Raw genomic sequence first — 20,766 nt, forward strand, 5'->3', positions numbered from 1 at the left:
GTACGAAGTACGCAGACATCTACTGCTAGTTATGACACCTATCTTCCCAGGTACCCGATTAGGCTATACTGTAGGACTTCCAACGACAAAACAGATTTCTAATTCACAAGCTTCAAAAGCGAAACAAAATCAAGAACTCTATCAACAAAAGCACTGCTGAATGTGATAGATGATCGAACACAAGCGCCAAAACAAAGGGCATTTACATAAAACCGGACCAACATGCACTTTCATAACAAAAAGAAAAAGCAAAAACACCGACCCAGCATGAAGATCATTTTCAAGAAAACACAAGAATGGCTCCAATCCCAAAGATGCACCGTAATTCCAACTCCAAACCCCGTCCTACCTCATATTCTCCTTCAACCTCAACCCCAACCCCGTCAACTTCCTAAACAACCGCGCTGCCTTCTTCCTCCGAGGGGTCTCACTGGGCACAACCACCGAATAAACATTCTCCTGATGCTTAAAATCATCTCCCAAAAACGAACTCGAGTAAGACATTCCCCGACCCGGTCCATTCCCCGTCCACGCCTGCTGCGGGTATCCACCCGGCAACTCCTCCTCGTTCGTCGACACACTGCCTAATCTAGGCGTCGCAGTTCCAGGCCTGGAACCAGCAACTGACGAACCCAGCGAGGCTTCGTCGCAGGCGCTCGAGGGGCGATCTTCCCAGACATTACGCGCCAGCCATTCGCGCGAGTCGAAGGCGCCGGTGGTCCTGTTGCAGGTCCTGTAGAAGCGGGGAGTTTCGGAAGCCATTTTTGGTTTTTGGTGTTTTTGGTGTTTTGGGGGTTTTTTGGTTTTTTTGTCGTCGATGAGATGTTGGATGTCTTTGCTTGCACGGAGCCAGGTCCTGCCTGGTTCGCCGAGACTGGGTGGGGAGATCGGGGTGGATGTTGAGGATTCTGAAGTGGGGATTGGGTTTGTGGGGCTGCTGAGCTTGAGTTTTGGTTGGGGGACGGATTCGAGCCTTTTATCAGGTGAGTTTAGAGGGCTGGTTGGGTCTTTGGGGGGTTGGGTGGCTGGTCGGTTTGGGGGTTGGGGGGGCTGTGAGGGAAGGGGATTACTGGGCTGGGGGAGTAGGAGCGGATCCAGGAGTCTTCTTCTTGAATTGTTGATGCGAGGCTTTGGCTGCAGGAGCGGGATCCTCGGGGTGAGCTTTGCGGTGGTGAGGCTGGAGGTTTGTTGTAGAATCTTGTGTTTGTCCGTGAGAGGCTGTTGTCGTGTGATCTGGTCGGTTGATTGGGGGTGCTGAAGCTCATCGCTACGCCTGAATCGTGTTTGTTGGTTTCTATCTCGGACTGGTTTAGTTTGGTTCCGGGGACAAGCAGGAGATCCTGATCCCCGGGGGACGCTTCGACACTGAGCCGGTCAACGGGCCTTTTCGCGTGTCTCCAGTCTGGCATGGCACTTTGATAGGACAATCCGGCGGGGATGCCGCGATCAATGCTGTGCGATAGCAGAGCGCATGCATGCTGGATGTGAGCCTCGAGGTCTTCTTCGATATCTTGGCGTTCAATAAACGGCGATGCAGGGCGGAAGTAGCCTGGCTCATCGGTGAAAATGTAACCCCGGCTGGAATTGGGGTTGCTGCTGTCCCACGTCGGTGCATCGTGGATTGGAGACTCGGGATTCGACGCTGAGCGGAGACGAGCAGTTGGACTGGCGGGGATAAGTGAGACCAGAGTTGGTGGGCGGCCTCGAGCGGAATTGCTTCGACTAAACGCCAGACGCTCGCGCATCTTCGCCTTCTTTGATAGTTTGCGCTCCATGTCAGTGCTTAGGGTTGGTCTTTTATTCTCCGAAGGGTCGAGAGGGTGTGGATGTGAATCAGAGGGTCATGAACCGTTGGAAGCTGTCAGAGATATTGACCGTTTGACTGGGGACGAGTCTGGATATGCAGGCAAATAACTGGAATGGCCTGCCACCGGTGGTCATGCTCCAGGTTCTGGAAGACGCAGAGAGTATCCACTGCCGGGCAAACGACTGGCTCTCGGGCAACCAGGCGTTTCAAGCAATTTGCCGAAATATGTTGATGTCAGTCGCAATGAGCCAAAATCAGGACCGGTTGTCGGCTCAACTGTCTGGTATGCGGGGGGAATGTAGCAGAAACCAGAGGCCGGGATCACATCCGGAGTACGGAGTCTAGAGTACAGAGAACAAAGGAATAAAAGAGGAAGCAAAAAAGACCGTGGACTTAAAATAACTGTCAAGCGTCGGCGGCTATGGGAGAGAAATGGGTACTCGTGCATAAGCGATCTACGGGGATCAGACCGAATGGCCTCGCCATAAACAGGAAAATGCCGAATCGCTACCTTCATTCGAGATAGGATCATCACGATCATGAACTACTGAACGCCCTAAGAGCCACTAAAACCGGCTATGCCCGGCGAGGCACAGCGGAGATAACTAGTAAGGCCCCCATCAAACAAAGACGGCCTCAACGCCATCTCCCCCTTTTTGAGTGGATTTATTGATTGCCGCGATCAACGACTGAATTCCCCACTGCACGCCCAATGACACGCACGAGACCCAACTACGGAGTCCCCAATTGAAGTTGAGAAATCTCCTGCACATCACATGTCTAGGCGCGGATGCCTAGGTAACTACGGAGTATATGGTGTCCTATTCCAGATCTCACTTGAATGAGCGCCGAGGAAATTTCAGCCGCTCAGACTGACTCAGAGCTTGATCAGACCTGGAAGACGGAGCTAGCTCTATAATACGCTAACCGTGCGATCGTCTCTGAGTCACAGATGGACCTCCATCCCTGAGCAGAAATCAGCGCCCTAGATAAGTCAAAATGTGGGAGATATAACTAACTTTCAGCAGTACTTTTGATTCCGGAAATACTCACCGTGATTCTGATATCCTCAGTACAGACACCATCTCTAAAGCGCATTCCACGTGAAGCACGTCGTCTACTACGGAAGAGCCACTCAGGATTGAATGCCGTCCCACCAGCATCCGATTATCCTGGAAAGGACTGGGCTTCGAGATATGCCATCTAGATCTGGGCACAGAGATGGTGGGGGAGTTTGCCAGCTTCGCGAATCCACGCCAAAGGCTATGTCGACCCGCGATCACATTGACTGAAGCCCAGTCTCCAGCAAAGTGGCCTTGAAATAGCGACAGTCCACCTGATTGCTGGGAGATGGGTACGTGACGACAGTCAGACACGGCGGATTCTCGCTTGGTCACATCGTCAACGTTCGCTACACGCGCCATGAGGTGATGTGCAGTGCATGAGGTGGATACGCAACCGCAGATGCTGCAATAGTCCTTACCAGCACATATCTCCGATGTGACAAGTCCGATAGGCTTTCGTCCCATTGCGTTTTGGAAAGATTCAGGCGCGGCCCAATAGGCAAAGTCCTAGTCTCAATAGCCAAAAGCAGTGGCATTGGCTGCCACATCGTGGACCGCCCCCACCACCTTGCAAGAAATGGAGATAGGAGAGTGGCGTCGGGGGTGATCCACTGGCCGCAACCAGAATATTAGCGATGCTCAGTATGTACTCCGTACTCCGACAGTTTGTTTGAGAATGAACGTCGTTTGGACGAAGATGGCTTGCTTCCACCGTCTTCTCCGTACATTCTGGAGATGTAGATTTCCGCCTCGAACAAACCGACACTGTCCACCGTACTGCAGTCGTCTTCCAGTTCCAAAGCTATGAGTAAGGCTGTGTATATGGGTGTTTTAGAGGTGGATCTAATAGTGGAAGGTTTCGCCATGGTGATGCCGATATGTAGCTGATCGATATTCCAGTATATTAACCAAGTTTCAATGAATTATCTGTGCACACTGCGAAACTAGGGGTGTCTTATATCTTATAGTTATATATACAGACAGGATACAACAACGGTCGATATATACACGCAGCCAACCTGCTGCAACAAGTATTTAGGCTACATAGGAGTATGGTCACCTCCGCTGGGATAGTATACTCATCACCTTGGAAACCGACAAACAATTCCCAACCAGACCGGATTCGCATATGTGCCTACACAGAAGCACTCGCATGGACCAAGTCTTGGCTCGCCAAATACGGCTGCCATGTGCCGCAAGACTTCAGCTCGGACCTGTCTGGCTGAGACATATCAGGGCTGATTCCGTGCCCCATGCGGAGGATTCCAAATGGAACCACGCATATGTTTTAGAGAGACCAATTGCCATTGCCATGGCGGTGCTGCTCGGGGCATGTGATCATATGTATACATTCCAAGTTAATCAGTTACAAACAGCAGACATTGTAGACATGTATGTCCCCATATTTTATTTCTATACTATTCTAAATGTGTGACGCGACGTGTCGCAACGATAATGACTATCGATGCCGAAAACGGACCCATCACACCCGGCCGAGGGAGTTTTCTCCCAGCGAAGAGTGACCCAGAGGGCGGGTCGGATGGAGAGCAGTTGGATGCTTCTTTGACAGTCTTCTCGGACAAGGATAATTCCAAGTGAGAGACGGGAGAGGCAGTTGATTGCGCATCTCCCTGACTGGCGAAACGGAAAAAAGAACAGCAACTTACTTCCCCGGATGCACCATGACATCTGCCCGGTCGCGAATCCCCAAAAGGGGGTTGGGGCCCAGGCTAGAGCATGGGATTGGCTGCAGCAAAACAAAAGTACTGCGCCTGACAAACAATTGTTTGGAGATCAACGCTTTACCAAGCGGTGATGTCCTCCACCTCGGCTTCACCAAAGGTGCTGCTCTTGGTCAGCTTTGTGACACTGGCCACGGCGGCAGCTCCGTCGGCGCCGGACTGAGCCATGATATCAGGCAAGACTTCGTGGAAAAACTCGACAATGTGGCGGTTGACTTGCTCGAATTGAAGCAAGAATGCATCGTGGCCCTCGGGGCTGTCGATGCGCTTGAGGCGGGAATCGGGAATACCAGCGGCAATCTCTTCCTGCTCCGCGAAAGTGAAAAGACCATCTGACTCGATGCCGAGGACAAGAGCTGGCTGTTCCACCCGACCAAGTGCTTGAAGGACAGTATCCTCAGCATCGGTACTAAGATTGGCGCGGCGGCGGGAAACGTCGTGGGTATCGAGCTTGCGAGTCATGGCGATATAACAGTTTGCATCAAATCGCTTGACAAACTTGTCACCCTGGTAACGAAGGTACGATTGTGCCGAAAAATAAGTGGGTGGGCGGGGACGACCCGATGTAGTCAGCTTGGGCTTTGTGTCGATTTCTGGCGCAAAGGTCTTGGTGCCAGAGAACTGCGGGTCCATGAATTGGACTTCACTCTCAGCCACAGGAGCCGGGGAGCCTTGTCTGCTCTCTGAGCGCGAAGACACTCCGCCACGGTGTCCGTCATTGTGAATGGCCCAATGCTCGTTCGGGGGAGTGGGCAGTTTCTCGGTGCCATTGATGTTCCGCGGCTTGGTTGGGTCTGGTACATTGCGACCAAATCGGGACTCGAATGAGTTGCGGCTGCGGTATGTAAGAAGCGCGGACATGCGAGCTGCACCGAGACCGGTGGACGGAGGATCTGCGAATGCATAGTAGCCATCATCGTACTTCGGATCGCTGTAAATGCTCTGTCGCTGGGCCTCGCCCCAGCTGATGCACCACGCAGAATGACGCGCTGAAGTGGCAATGGGCACGATCGCTCGCACATAGTCTTTGCCGAAGAATGCGTATTCCAAAGTAAGCATTCCACCCATAGATCCTCCAACCACTGCGGCAATCTGCTTGACACCGAGGTCATCCAGAACCAACTTGTGGATATTGACGTCATCACGAACGGTTGTCAAGGGAAACTCAGGTCCGTAGTAGCCATTTTCAGGCTTGCCATCCTTGTAAGTAACTGCGCTGGCACTTCCGTACGGGCTGCCCAAACTGTTCAGGCAAACCACGAAGAACCGGGAAACGTCAAATGCTTGGCCTGGACCACCGAGGAGAGGGCCCCACCAGTCAGCGACATCGGCGCTTCCACTAAGGGCGTGACAGATCACCAGCACATTGTCACCGTTAGGAGCGAGAGTTCCCCGCGTGGTATATGCGACTGGCACATTGTAGAGAGTGACACCGGATTCCAATTTGAAGGAAGGGATGATCGCAATGGATTGCTCCTCAATCAACTGGGCGTAAGGGTTCTCAGGCTGCGAATCGACTCTCTCTACGGGATTTAGTAGCGGTTCATTAGACAGAAGTGGGGAGATAGGCGGGAAAACTGACGGAATTTCGCTGTAGAAGTACTGCTAGTCTCAACCATGATGAAATCAACGATGCAAATAACGAAACAAGATGCGAAGAAAAGAAAACAAGAAGGGGGAATGAGAACTGGCAGTAACTTAGTTATAAATCGGGGTGAGTCAACCCCCGCAGCCAATGACCCAGCTCCGGTCCCGGCCCCACTGGCAGAAAATAGAGCGGTGGGTCGATCACGTATTCCACATCACGTGGTGTACATCACGTGCCTTAGGGCTTCGCTCCACACTTGACCATTTCCATCCGTGCGAATTTTCTTCTTCCGTCGCCCATCCACTCAACAACCTTCTTACGAGCCAACTCCCTCAAATCATTCAAAATGGTCAAGACTAAGAAGTCCGGTGATACCCTCTCCTCGCGCCTGGCGCTTGTGATGAAGTCTGGCAAGGGTAAGCTACTCGTCTCGATCGCACAAATGGCCAATTCGCTAACAAGTTTTCCAGTTACCATGGGTACCAAGTCCACCATGAAGACTCTCCGCTCCGGCAAGGCCAAGCTGGTCCTCATCTCCGGCAACTGCCCTCCTCTGCGCAAGTCCGAGCTTGAGTACTACGCCATGCTCGCCAAGACCCCCGTTCACCACTTCAACGGCAACAACGTACGTTTTACACCCCTTTCCTTGCGGTCGGCAACCTGAAATATTGGCTGTCGCACCTCGGAGCCAGCTCCACTACTCTGAGAAGAAGTGGTCAAAACTACCATTTCGGAGAGTGAAGTTGCTCTGCGAAGGGATCACCGCAAGGCGTCCCGGAGAGCGAATTGGACTAACTCGCCCTATAGATTGAGCTCGGTACCGCTTGCGGTAAGCTCTTCCGCTGCTCCGCCATGGCCATCCTCGATGCCGGTGACTCCGACATCCTGAGCCGTGAGGCTTAAGCGTATCGCAATGTTGCGAGCCTGAGAAAAAAAAAATAGAATCTTGAACCATTCTTGAACACAAAACCCTTCCACAAATAATGATGAATCACGGAATTCTCAAACTAGGCATATTCTAGACAGGTGTGCTAAGATACTTCGCCGCTTTGTTAAAATGCGCTTGTCTTCGGACTCCGCCATCTCGTAAGAAACAGCCTAAAATGTAATACCCAAAATGCATCTCATTACCATGGGACCTGTCTCCCGGCGTTATGCCCGTTCCCAAGCTGTATAGATGCATTCTATGCCTGATCCAGTATAGGGTTTCGTGGTTAGTCTCGAGTGATACACTTTCTTGGTGGCCGTCTCCGCGTTAGATGTGAAGAAGGCCAATCCTGTCGGCCGTGCCCAGTCAATCCCCACACACCAAAGGCTCCGCAATGTTTGCGGGGAAACACTGTAGGTATAGGCTGTAAATACTGCTCGGCTTGGACAAATAACCCATTTAGCCTGAAGTTTTTCCGGCAATGACATTGATCATCCATGTATGTGCTATCGGCGAGTCTCCCGATAGTATGATCCCACGGGAAGACGAGTATAAAAGAGGGGAGCTGGTCGCCAGCGAATGCATCAGGCAAATGTATCTTCCGACATTCTGGCTAAGATGCGTGCACTTCTCTCTCTTGCATTCATAAGCTTTGCAGCTGCTGAGAATGGACTCCATGGTTGGCTACGGTATGCATCAGTCCCCTGCTCAGGTCAATGTCATTCCGCCCTCCCTTCGATGATTATCACCCTCAATGAGACAGAGATGAGCCCGGTGTATGTCGCGGGGACGGAGTTGCAGAATGGTCTCAAGGGCATTTATGGGAAAAGTGTGCAAGTCACACATACCAACTGCAAGATATCCTCCGGGATTGTTGTTGGTACGATTGATCAGCATCGAGAGATCTGTGGAGCCGTCAAGGGCGTTCCTGAACTGGAGGAAGATGGATTCTGGCTCAACACAGAAGGAGAAAACGTCCAAATCTTTGGACAGAATGAAAGGGGTGCACTGTATGGCACCTTCGAATACTTGTCGATGCTTGCACAGGGCAATTTGTCCAAGGTCGCCTATGCATCCAATCCCTCTGCACCTATTCGCTGGGTGAACCAATGGGATAATATGGATGGAAGCATTGAGCGCGGGTATGGTGGCCCGTCTATCTTCTTCAAGAATGGCAAAATTGTTGAGGACCTCGCCCGTGTTACTGAATACGCCCGCCTCTTGGCTTCGATCAGAATCAATGGCATAGTCATTAACAATGTCAATGCTAATCCTGCCCTTCTGAGCCCCGAAAATCTCAACGGAGTGGCTCGAATCGCAGACATATTCCGTCCGTACGGTATACAAGTTGGCCTGTCGCTCAATTTTGCTTCCCCTCAGACCTATGGAGGACTCGGCACCTTCGACCCTCTCGATGCTTCTGTTATCGACTGGTGGTCGATGATCACAGCTCAGATCTATGAGCGAATCCCTGACATGGCTGGCTTCCTTGTGAAGGCTGATTCGGAAGGACAGCCAGGTCCTCAGACATACAATCGAACCCTCGCAGATGCAGCGAATCTTTTTGCCAAAGAGGTCAAACCTCATGGTGGCATTGTTATGTATCGCGCCTTTGTCTACAATCAACTCGACGAGGATGTCTGGACGGATGATCGCGCGAAAGCTGCTGTCGACTTCTTCAAGGACCTTGATGGTCAATTTGATGAAAACGTCGTGATCCAAATCAAGTTCGGGCCTATTGATTTCCAAGTCCGTGAGCCACCATCGCCATTATTTGCAAATATGTTCCATACCAGCATGGCCATAGAGTTACAGGTCACGCAAGAGTACCTCGGTCAACAGTCACATTTGGTCTATGTTGCTCCCCTTTGGAAGACGATTCTAGACTCTGACCTCCGTGTTGACCATGAGCCGTCCTATGTGCGTGATACAGACGCGCTCGAAATCAGTTTCACCATTTTACTCTCTTTGAATCTTTCCCAAACTTAATTATGAAACACGCTAGTCTGTGTTCGGCTTAAGCAATTTCCAAATTTCGACACGTATTGTAAGCCCAAGTCACATGATGGGATGCTGTATCATCTATTGGAAATAATCATACGATTGATACACTACCTCTCGAAGCCCCTTGCACCTCGGAATTTTATAGAATGAAGATTTAGCGAGCTAAATCTACAATCTTAGTGGCACAATGTGTTTTCATTGTGACGGTCTTAAAATGGTCCCTGGATGAGCCAAGAGCTCCGACTATTCCCTCCAATTCAGACTGGTGGCTTGAGTATATACATAAAAGACCATTGTTAAGGAGTAATAAATGTCCCCTAGACCCAGTTTACTTGCAAAGGATCCCTGTCCCGGCGGTACAGGTATTGTAGGTATCGCCACAAGTCATTTGATGTTCCCACGGCAATATATTGACGGCTTTCGATGTCGTACACGATGGTGCGACTATATTCATATCAATGGCGATAACTTATTAATTTTAAGTAGAGTTGTACTCACACCCAAAAACGACAGCCAGATCCTCTACCAGAGAATGTGTCGAGTCTGCCGGGAGGCTCAAATGATGTGAGAGAGGTAAGCCAGACACCGTCTCTCGGGCTAGGACGGTCACGGTTGTGCTAGACTTCGCAGAGGCGTCACAACGGTTCCAAAGTCGCGCGCCATGAGGGCAGCCTAACAACAGGAGCGGCAACTAGGCCACGATAGGCCTTAACGAGGCTCTGAGTTCGTTTTCAAGAAGTGGGACACGATACATGTACATACAGTAGTTTTCGAAATCAGCTATACCACCATACTCTTACTATTTGATTACCGGAAGATGATTCCACAGCTCGCTAGCCCTTTGGGTCACCGCCTGATAATTCCGGCAGTACAGTCTTCGTAATATCTATATCGACCCTAGTCCCGAAAGATTTGCAGAGTTTGTAGGTTGCAAGGTTTGCATTACTTATCGGCCTCAGGCTACCAAGAGAAATTTAACTAACTATTAGTCAGCACTTAACTAGTCACACATGGTTGCCCCGCTTTCGAAATGTTTTTAGCTTCGCGAACACTCCCTCCACAAGTAATCATGTCACTGTCTCTTGCTCCTTGAGGTCGTTCACATCCATTTTACACCACACCTCCAGCTCCGTGGACCACACAGCTGGTGAATATCTCGATGGAGATCGAAATCAAAAATTTTGCGACAGACGATGAGCTTGTCGAACTCGGCAAAACCCAGGCAAGTAGGTTGGTTCGTTCGTATCCTTTCAATTACTAAGTCGGCACAGCTCCAACAGAACGGCTGTACTATTTCGAGCGAGACAAGGGATATGTCCAGAAATATCTCCGCGCCGGACAACACCGTGGCCTTCATCGCCGACATCAGCTCACCAGGCGGCAAGTTCGTTATCGGGAGACACGCACAGGCGCCGTGGGAGAACGGCACCGTCGCAGAAAGGGCAACCCAGGGTGATGCGCAAATTCTAATAGGGCCATGGCAGCATGAGTGGCAATTCTATGCAGTCGGTTCGATTAGAATAAGATACCTAGTGAAACGCCCCACCGCTACATAACCTGTTTGCGTTGACTGCGGAAGTAGAGGCAGAGTTGATTGGTGATGGGGATAGTGAGGAATGGATTTGCTAGCGGGTGAAATGGTTCTGTCAGCAAGAGAGGTCCTGGGCAGCTGAGCTTTTTGGTGATGAGCCCAGTTGAGAGCTCCAGGAGATCGTCCGGGGTAAGCTCATATACGCTCCCGGTAAGCTCTGGAAATCTGTCAGTCCACCACTCCATCGTTTGTAATATAACTTACCCGTCTGATATTGCGACTGGGGCGTCAAGGAGACGGCCGTCCGTTGCGAAGGTGTCGGGTCAGTCGCTAACAGTGTGTCGGGTTCGTTAGGGGATTTGCTTGTCGCTGTACCTGCTGAGGCAGTTTCGCTGAAGTGGCTGGAATGGTCATCATCTGTCGATTGGTAAGTAGTTTGAACAATTGGACCGACACTGCCTCCTCACCTGCTGGAGTCAGTCGACCCTTAAGATTATGAACGTATTTTCTGATATGGGTGGACAGATGCCATTTTCGCTGCGCTAGGATCGCTGGAAGCTCCTTCCTCCATGTCTTCTTCATTTCCCTATGGGCTGACTTGCCGATGGCAAGGGCAATAATCGCGGTGAGCTCCTCACCACCGATGGCATGAGCCTGCTGCAAAGTGTTGGTATATGGATCCGTGCGATTTTTGTCAGCCACTAGGCCGAACGCCTCGTGTATGCGCTTCTCATCTCTGGCCTTTATCTTTTGGCCCCCCTTAATCCACTCCACCCAGGCGGCAGACATTTTCAGGGAAGTTTCTCGATCCAGCGGTGCGTAACGAGAGCCCTTTCCTGTTTGATTGGTTTGGTTGCGTGCTTGGGTTACTGACGGGCGATTGTGACGGGGCATTTCGAATGTGCATAAATGGCTGGTTGCTACGAGAACAAACGACCAGTTCGGGGCGCGAACCGGGAACTTTATGAGTTCTCACTGGGAATTTAGCCCATTCTCGTTGGAAAGGCGGCTATTTCGGTTGGGGCATTCGAGCCAAGGGCTGGTTTCAGGACTCAGCCAACAAAGCCACAGCCACACCTGAGTATGAGTCCGTGCGCGGCAGGATCCTCCAACTCTCGTGATTTCCACGCTCATGCATTTTTGTATCCATCATCCGCCCACATTTATGAACCCACTTTCCCCTCACCATTGCGATTTCTTCGATTTGCCCCAATGTACTCAGTCATTAGTCCGAATTTATCTCGTGCAAGGAGATCTTTGGCAAGAGCAATGTCGTCTCTTACTCCTGGGCATGTTCTTCAAGGCGCCTGTTGGAACTATTCCCTTATGGAACATGTCAAAGGAGATCACACGCACAATTCCGACGTTTTTAAGGCCCAGGTTGTTCCACGTGAGAACGCCCGCGTCGTCCCCGAAGGTCCCAAATGGTTTGTTGTATTGCATTAATAATATCCAGACTCTAAGGCTAACTCTGCCACCTAGGGCTTTGATCAAACGGGCATCTAATATTGAATATGCAACTGAGAACCTGCAACGTGAGGTTAAGATTTATGGCCTCCCTTGTGTCGCCTCGGCCGAGTGCTTCCGGAAAATGTATGAAAAAATCGACGACAGCACCATCGCTTTAGAATGGTTGGACACTACGCTCGCAGAGGTGGAATACCATCCTGGCATGAGAATCTACTCCATCATCAAGTCTGTTTTAAAGGCAGCATTCACAAGTTGTGTCGTTCTGGAGGACCACAAACATGTAAATACAGGTAGGATACCTGGTCTTAACGAGCTGGCATTTGCTAATTACTCCAGACTATAAACCCGCCAATATCTTGCTTTCTAACATCGACACTGACCGTGTTATCGCTAAAGTGGGGGACTTAGGACTCGGTGAGCAAGTATTGATATGCGAGATATGCCATTACTTATACGCTTATAGTTGTCCCGGTCGGCGAACTTCTTAACGCCCAACCATATGCTATGCGCGCCCCTGAAGTTTTCCTAGGCGAAGCGTGTACTGAGTCATCGCAGGTCTGGGCTGTTGCCGCGATGCTACTTTGCTGGATCAAACCTGGTGTGTTAGGCGCTTGGGACAGCCCTCATCCCTTGATTAACGAAGCTTGGTCCATAGCAAAGATACAGCGACTCTTTCCCCACTGGGAGATTCCCACTCTTGAAATGGTGAAGGGCGACACCCTTAAAGTTGCAGTAAATTCTGCCCAATCTTTAAGTATAGAGGTGCCAGAACTGCAAGCAATCTTACCTTTCGATGAGGAGACAAAGAAGGTGGACATGCCACAGAAGTTGAGAGATCTTCTTCGTTTTATTCTGGTACCTGATCCGGAAAAAAGACCCTCCGCCTCAACTGTGCTTGCGTCGAGGGAATTTCGAGATTTTGAACATTCCGTGAGCGTATAGTCTAATCAACTTGGAGGATCGCGTCTTTTTTCTATAGGGGTGAATAGTGAATAAACTGAATCTCCTAAATCTCCATTTGTGGTGTCTCACGCGTAGGCGTTTCGTCGCCCTTTCCCCCCTTGTTCTTGTTGCTCCTGCCGAAGATAGTCGTCCCAGCCCATAACCATGCCTTCCATGCCTTCATAGGTGCCTTGATCCGCTTGTGCCCAACAATGGCCCGTTCTCCTTTAGTTCGAGAACTCAAACGGAATGCCGTGGTCAACCCTCCAATGAAAAGAGGCAATCGCCCAGCTTTACGGTGATTGCCGGGTTTTCCAACGAGACGCCCACTCCCCAACGAGACGCCCGCTTCCCAACGAGAAGGATGGGGTAGGCAGCTCCAAGTCGATAGAAATTCATGATAGATCGTGCATGCCAGCACACTTAGTCTGTTTGAGTTTGAGCCACTGATGCTGGGCTATGCCTCAGCTGTTCATAGCCGACAAACAAGAATGGGCCCTGCCGGCTTTGCGGCATGTTCCTTCATCAAAAGCAAGCCCACTTGTGTCTGACGTGCATTGGAGCACATTGAAAGGAACATCAGGATGAATCGGCGCGAATGGTCCGGAATCCACCGGCTTTGATAGAGATCATTCCGTCGAAGAACCCGTTCCCAACGAGATCAATCTCGTTGGACTGAGATAGGGGGCAGCTATGATACTCAGTCGAATATATAAAGAGGGTAAGTTTTCTGGAGTTTCTGCAAACGCATCGACCCAGTCACCTCTATATCTATTAGTTTACATATATCGAATCCTACTTCAATCCCAAACCCAATATGTCTAAGCATCTCATCGGCTACGTCTTCAACAAGGCTCTCAACAAGAATATACCAGTCTATCTCCCCACCATCTGGAACAACATTTTGCGCGTACCCGAAGTCGTCGATCAAGCTGTGAAGACCGCAGCTCTTCACACGGTCAAAACTCCCTTTGAAAACGGCACGCTATTCAAATTCGAAGACATGCAGAAGATGGATGAACTCCTAATTACGTGAGTGACTTATTCAATCTTTCTACGCCATCTTGACTAACCATCGCTAGCAATACCCTTCATCAAAGCCAGACTGATCCCAACAATCACTGCTCAGTTCAGGGCCAGACTGCTGGAGGTGTTCGGATCAAAGCCAATCACGCCCAGGAGGACCAGTCCAAGCAATATGTAATTTCTACCCTACCACTCCACCGGTAGATTAATACGCAGCTAATTCTATTCTATAGGTTGCTAACTAAGTATTTGCTTTGTAGTATCCAGTCATTTGCACGAGCTTTGGAGAAGCATGCCCGGGAACGCGGATCATTGCTTGCTACTTCATGCGTGTGGCTTTTACAAGGAGGTCGAAGCATATCTATCCAACTGTTGTCATTCCCTAGCTATGTGCCAAGATGATATTGAATCAGAATTGATGTTTATTGATCGGTATATTGGATATTTCGCCTCAAAGTAACCGAAACTCCAAAGTAGATTAAGAAAAGTCCTAGACTTTCCTCGCCGGCACTATAACATCTTATGGGCCTAAGGGGTTGGGGACTAGTAAACCAGATACTCCAAACTATAGCTTTTTGATAAGAGCTTTTGTTACTTACGTGGTTCGTTCAATTTAAACGATGGAAGTTGGTGGTTTTTCGATAACGTGGATCCCGGCGGGTCCGTCATCTCACCTCAGATTTCTGCACTTTCCCAACTGTTGTGATATGAGGTTAGTGCAGATCAGAAACTCAGCCGCACGATCGGAATTATTCCCGAGGTGTCTATGCGGAGAAGCAAGTTGATTGGAGATCAACTTGATCTTCTCGTTATATATATATCCTCATGTTTCTCTCTAAATAAATAATCAATTGAATTCCTCTGAATTACAACACATGTTTAACTTACTCTGGGAAGCTTAAAGCATTTCTAGGAGCTGTCTATCCCCTAGGAACCACAATTTAGCTCCTAGGGCTATCGCTAATTCCTATAAAAATGGAATTTACCTATGAGGGTCTCACGTATCCGTAGAGGTGACTAGCAACTTGAGATAAACAATCAATATTAAGAACCACTATCGAGGCCAGACATCTTTGAAGAGGACCGAGAAGTTTCGGTCTAGTGATTTGCGTTTGGTTGAAATAAAAGCAAACATTCTGATCAATCTTGGTTGAGGCTGTATATGGGTAGGGCAGTGCATATGGTAGGGCAGTGCATGGGGGTGGGGAAATCTGCCTTGTGCATGGATTGAGGGGCATACAAAGGTAGCAAGCGTATAGCACTTTCCTGTAAAATACATCTAGCTATGTCTTGATACTGTACTGTAAAATACGACTATCAGTCTAAAAAGCGGTCTGAAAGGCGGCGCTTTCGCTTCCTATCTAATCAGAACTCACGACCCTCGGATTTATTTTCCGGGAATCAAGTCACAAGAGTGCAGAGGTATAGCTGATTTCGAATACTACTGTATACGGATATATATAGTTGCTATAGCCTGCGTATCGCTCTGCGAGGGGTCGGGGGTAAATGAAATTATCCATCCATCCATCTATCCATCCTGTAGTCAATCAGCTAGAAGAAACTAAGCGCACGATCTAGCATTAATGACTTCTAAGGTATTGTCACTTTGCCCCTAGCTTATAATAATTGAGGGCCCTTAGTTTTTAAATCGTTCTTCTAGAAACAACCATGCTCCTGGGAACTACGAGACTTAGGGTCACGTGCATTTCTATTACGACCCTCTGCTAGGAGAGTGCCTCACAGGCTGGATCCCGCCTGGTCCTATGACCCAGAACCCGTGACCCAGCAGGGGTAGCATGACCCCCCGCCAGAGACCGCACCAGAGAGACTGAGTCCTGCCGGGTCAGGTGACCTAGTCCCGTGACCCGCCAAAGGTCATCTATACAGAGACTGCTAGGGGAACTTAGCTCTTTAGCGATTAGTTTATAAATATACTAGCACCCTACTATTCCTTTACTCTAGTTCTATATTACCTACTAGGACCCGCTAGTACGCCGGTCCTAACATTCTAATCGCTAAATCTTAATTAAACTAGACCGTTAGAATACGTAATGTCGACGACTCGATATACGAGCGACCGCCTAAGGGGAACCTTAGCCCCGATCGCGGAAACGAACGACGTCCTAGGACCCCTATAACCCCTACTAGAAGAGGTAGAGATATAAGGAGTTAACGATAACCCTTAGGGAGGAAACCCGCCGGATCTAATAACCCCGACTAAGGTAGACGAGGAGGCGGAACTCTAAGAGTTAGAGACCCTTAAAAGACGTCTAGCTCTAGTAAAAGAGAAAAATAGGATTCGCGCGGAGCTATAGGACGAAGAAGAAAACGTAGTAATCCTATAGGCGAGAATATAAAGATCTAGGATCTATTAGGGTTCGTTAGATAGCACTACTAGCTAAACTATCTACTAACTATCTAATACTACCTATATAAACTATTACGACCCTCTACTAGGAGAGTGCCTTATAGGCTAGATCCCGCCTAGTCCTATGACCTAGAACCTAGGACCTAGTAGAGGTAGTATAACCCCCCGCTAGAGACCGCACTAGGGAGACTAAGTCCTACCGGGTTAGGTGACCTAGTCCCGTGACTAGCTAAAGGTTATCTATATAGAGACTACTAGGGGAACTTAGCTCTTTAGCGATTAGTTTATAAATATACTAGTACCCTACTATTCCTTTACTCTAGTTCTATATTACCTACTAGGACCCGCTAGTACGCCGGTCCTAATATTCTAATCGCTAAATCTTAATTAAACTAGACTATTAGAATACGTAATATCGACGACTCGACGTACGAGCGACCGCCTAAGGGGAACCTTAGCCCCGATCGCGGAAACGAACGACGTCCTAGGACCCTTATAACCCCTACTAGAAGAGGTAGAGATATAGGGAGTCGACGATAACCCTTAGGGAGAAAACCCGTAGGATCTAATAACCCCGACCGAGGTAGATAAGGAGGCGGAACTCCGAGAGTTAGAGACCCTTAAAAGACGTCTAGCTCTAGTAAAGGAGAAAAATAAGATCCGCGCGGAGCTATAGGACGAAGAAGAAAACGTAGTAATCCTATAGGCGAGAATATAAGGATCTAGGATCCGTTAGGGTTCGCTAGGTAGCACTACTAGCTAAACTACCTACTAACTACCCGATACTACCCGTACGAACTTAATTATATTATAAGGAAATACCGGAGGCTATCTATCCTATTAGAAGAAAGCGAGGGAACTATATATACCCTATAATATAATAACGTATAGAGCTAAGAGTTCGGGCGAATATAATCTCTTTAAATTAAACTAGGAAGCCTTCTAGAATAGATACCCCGATTAGTTCGCTAGCGATATATATAAAGTAGACCGAGTAACTAAGTTCCTAGCGCCGAAGGTTAATATAATATAGATAGAATACTATAGGAATAACCTAGATACGATATTTACTTAGTTAGTCTTCGAAATATAGGCGCTCGCTTAGGTTACCGACCCTATCGAGATATAGCGAGAAGCTAAATATAACTAGTAGTAGATAATATAAGCTAAGTATTAGGATATATATTAATATACCTTAAAGCTTACCGGACTCTATAACCGCCTAAAAGATACGCTAACTAGATAGATAAGAATTGACTATTTAGAGATAAGTATCGTTAAGGAGGTATAAGATAAAGTAAGGAGGTTTATAATACCCGCTATAAATTAATAGAATAACTAGGTAGCCTTCTATAACTAAATTAAGAAAGTAATACTAGGTAGGATATTATATCTTAGGGAGGCTAGGAAGATAGCGCTAAGAAATACTATAGACTCGTAAGGATCTAATAGAAGACCCTTTAAGGGAAATAGCGCCTTCCCTATATAATAAACTACGATTACTACGGAGGGTAGAAAAGCTATTATAGAGTCTAAATAAGACTAGAGCGGAGATAGTAAATTCTATAACTTCTATAGTAAGCCGGGCTACTATATAAAGGACTACCGTAAGAAAGCTATAGTAAACGCTATAGCTATAGAAGAGTTAAAAAAATAGACGACCCTATACTATAGACTCCTATAGTATTAGGGATAGTTCTCTTTAGAGAATATAAAGGAGTATACCGAGTACTCGTCTATAACGTACTAATATTAGACGTTAAGACTAGAGCCCTAACGGGGGTAGCTAAGACACTAATAGATAGTAGTATAATCTAGAGCTTCGTAAGCTAAAAATAGGTAAAAAAGAACTTAGAAGAGATATATATAATAAGTACCCGCCTAGTAGAAGCCGTAGATAGACGTAAAATCCCTTTATATAGAAGCTGAGAAGTATAGCTTAGTCTAATAGACCGGAATAGAACCTATAGAGTTATTAAAATAACCTACGAAGCCGTAGATATAATAATCTATAATATAATCCTAGGAATAGATTAGCTTAGACTAGTAAATCCGGATATTAACTAGGTAACTAGTAAGTAGGTATATAGAAATATAGCCCCGCTAAAGGTTAAAACCCTCCTACTAAAAGACTTTAAGGAAGAAGTAAGACTATAAGGTATACTCGGAGAGCTATACTTAAACGTCGATAAGGTTACTAAGGAGTTTATAGTAATATTAGGGGTAATATAAAGCTCGGATAGGACCTCCTATCCGGTATAACCCCTAACTAAACTCCCGCTAGAATACTAAGATCTAGCTATTATAGCGAGTAAAGAAGGTACTATAGCCCTTCTAATCTACGTAGAGTATAATTATATAATTAAGCTAATACTAAGTAAGATACCCCCTTAGAGGCCGGTATATATACTATTAGCTAAGGAGTTAGAAGTCCTCCGCTAGTATATTAAGGAGAACCTTAAAAAAGGCTAGATCCGACACTTAAAGAGTTAATCGGGTATACTTATCCTCTTTATACCGAAGAAAGATAGTAAGCTTAGACTCTACGTAGACTATAGAGGGTTAAACGCGATTACTATTAAGAACCGCTACCCTCTACTACTAATTAATAAGTCCCTAATAAGATTATTAGGAGTATAGATCTACACTAAACTAGATCTATAAGATACCTACTATAGGATCCGTATAAAATAGGGAGATAAGTAGAAAATAGTATTTAGATACCGCTATAGATATTTTAAATATATAATAATACTATTTAGACTCGCGAATACTCCCGCTACCTTCTAGGCGTATATTAATAGAGCCTTAGTAGGACTTATTAATATCTACCTAGTAATATATCTTAATAATATACTAATCTTCTTAAAGGATAAGAAGACCTATATATATTACGTCCGAGAAGTACTAAAACGCCTAATTAAGTAGAGGTTATTTATTAAATCTAGTAAGTATACGTTCTACGTAGAGAGGGTTAACTTCTTAGGCTTTATCGTCTTCTACTATAGAGTTACTATAGACCCTACCTAAGTAGAAATAATAAGCTAATAACTAGAGTCGACCTATATCTTCGATATATAGTAGTTTATAGGCTTCGCTAACTTCTACTAACGTTTTATTAGGAAATAGTCGATAATTAGCACCCCCCTTAACGACCTAATTAAGGGGCTAGACGTATAAAAGAAGGGAAGAAATAAGCGCTAAGAAGGGTTCGTCTTTACGGAAGAAGCGCGAGAAGCTTTTAAAAGGACTAAGACCGCTTTCTAGACTATACCGATACTTATATACTTCGACGCTACGTTAAAAACTATAATAGAAATAGATATATTAGGAGCCGCTATCTACGTAATTATATTATAGCTCCGTAAAGATAGATACTAGTATCCTATTACCTTCTACTCTTAGAAGATACTAGTAGTAGAGAGAAATTACTAGGTTAGTAACTAAGAAATACTAGTAATCTTTATAGGGTTTAAGAAATAGCGCTACTTCCTTAAAGGAAATAAGTATCTAATTATAGTAATAATAGATTACGCTAATCTTATCTAATTTATAACGACTAAGGAGCTTATAAGACGCTAGGTACGCTAGGTAGAATACCTTATAAGTTTTAACTTCGTTATTATATTCCGCCTAGGGAAAACGAACCCTATAGACGCTCCTAGTAGACGACCTAACTATATAGTAGATAAGCTACTGGACGCTACGAGTCGTAATATCTTTATATAGAGACTTAAGGAGATTATTAGTAAAAGCGCTAATTACTAAAGGGATCTATAGGATACGATATACCTAGGCGCTATAATAACTATAGTACGCGTAGAGATCCCTACTAAGCCCGCGACGAATAGACTACTAAGTTAAAAGGAGGTATATAAAGTAGCTAAAGAAGAAACTATATATACTTACGAGCCGCTAGAAACTATAGTAGAACTTATACTTAAGACGTAGGCGAAGAATAAGTTCTATAGGAATACACTTAGAAGGGTACGGGAAACCGGCGACTTTAAATAACCCCTAAAGATATAATAGAGCGTAAGGAGCTAAGATAGACTACTAAGATATAATAACTATATCTATATTCCTAAAGGCGAACCCGTAATCTACTAGGAAATTATAAGGATCTACTACGACGATCTATAAATAGACTATTATATAAGGAAAAGAACGCTATAAGCTATTAGACGTAAATACTAGTAGAAAACCCTTATTAAGGATATATAGGACTATATCCTTATATACTAGATTTACTAATCTAATACTATTAAACGCTATAAGCTATATAGACTACTTAAA

General features: G+C 46.7%; 8 protein-coding genes across 8 annotated transcripts; 5 read left to right on the plus strand and 3 right to left on the minus strand.

The window, feature by feature from the left end:
- Positions 1–345: 345 nt before the first annotated feature.
- On the minus strand, positions 346–1,775 carry N7457_001633 (uncharacterized protein; the record flags this gene model as incomplete). Its single annotated transcript, XM_057172679.1, has 2 exons — positions 346–1,218; positions 1,272–1,775. 2 exons carry the CDS (start codon positions 1,773–1,775, stop codon positions 346–348), a joined length of 1,377 nt encoding a protein of 458 aa, XP_057036582.1.
- A 2,898-nt stretch (positions 1,776–4,673) lies between these two features.
- Positions 4,674–6,232, minus strand: met2 (homoserine O-acetyltransferase; the record flags this gene model as incomplete). The annotated part of the gene is made up of 2 exons (XM_057172680.1): positions 4,674–6,136; positions 6,196–6,232. 2 exons carry the CDS (start codon positions 6,230–6,232, stop codon positions 4,674–4,676), a joined length of 1,500 nt encoding a protein of 499 aa, XP_057036583.1.
- A 315-nt stretch (positions 6,233–6,547) lies between these two features.
- N7457_001635 (60S ribosomal protein eL30) lies at positions 6,548–7,104 on the plus strand (the record flags this gene model as incomplete). The annotated part of the gene is made up of 3 exons (XM_057172681.1): positions 6,548–6,617; positions 6,672–6,826; positions 7,009–7,104. 3 exons carry the CDS (start codon positions 6,548–6,550, stop codon positions 7,102–7,104), a joined length of 321 nt encoding a protein of 106 aa, XP_057036584.1.
- Positions 7,105–7,747: 643 nt separating this feature from the next.
- N7457_001636 (uncharacterized protein) lies at positions 7,748–9,118 on the plus strand (the record flags this gene model as incomplete). Its single annotated transcript, XM_057172682.1, has 1 exon — positions 7,748–9,118. One exon carries the CDS (start codon positions 7,748–7,750, stop codon positions 9,116–9,118), a length of 1,371 nt encoding a protein of 456 aa, XP_057036585.1.
- Positions 9,119–10,292: 1,174 nt separating this feature from the next.
- N7457_001637 (uncharacterized protein) lies at positions 10,293–10,589 on the plus strand (the record flags this gene model as incomplete). Its single annotated transcript, XM_057172683.1, has 2 exons — positions 10,293–10,359; positions 10,405–10,589. 2 exons carry the CDS (start codon positions 10,293–10,295, stop codon positions 10,587–10,589), a joined length of 252 nt encoding a protein of 83 aa, XP_057036586.1.
- A 92-nt stretch (positions 10,590–10,681) lies between these two features.
- On the minus strand, positions 10,682–11,558 carry N7457_001638 (uncharacterized protein; the record flags this gene model as incomplete). The annotated part of the gene is made up of 3 exons (XM_057172684.1): positions 10,682–10,881; positions 10,929–11,081; positions 11,132–11,558. 3 exons carry the CDS (start codon positions 11,556–11,558, stop codon positions 10,682–10,684), a joined length of 780 nt encoding a protein of 259 aa, XP_057036587.1.
- A 375-nt stretch (positions 11,559–11,933) lies between these two features.
- On the plus strand, positions 11,934–13,076 carry N7457_001639 (uncharacterized protein; the record flags this gene model as incomplete). The annotated part of the gene is made up of 4 exons (XM_057172685.1): positions 11,934–12,091; positions 12,147–12,424; positions 12,471–12,548; positions 12,598–13,076. The coding sequence occupies 4 exons, from the start codon at positions 11,934–11,936 to the stop codon at positions 13,074–13,076; spliced, it is 993 nt and encodes a 330-aa protein (XP_057036588.1).
- Positions 13,077–13,893: 817 nt separating this feature from the next.
- Positions 13,894–14,347, plus strand: N7457_001640 (uncharacterized protein; the record flags this gene model as incomplete). The annotated part of the gene is made up of 3 exons (XM_057172686.1): positions 13,894–14,108; positions 14,159–14,276; positions 14,336–14,347. 3 exons carry the CDS (start codon positions 13,894–13,896, stop codon positions 14,345–14,347), a joined length of 345 nt encoding a protein of 114 aa, XP_057036589.1.
- Between the last annotated feature and the right edge of the window lie 6,419 nt (positions 14,348–20,766).

Source organism: Penicillium paradoxum, assembly GCF_028828445.1.
Source record: "Penicillium paradoxum strain IBT 22861 chromosome Unknown utg000002l_segment0_segment0, whole genome shotgun sequence".
In the NCBI taxonomy this organism is placed as follows: Eukaryota; Fungi; Ascomycota; class Eurotiomycetes; order Eurotiales; family Aspergillaceae; genus Penicillium; species Penicillium paradoxum.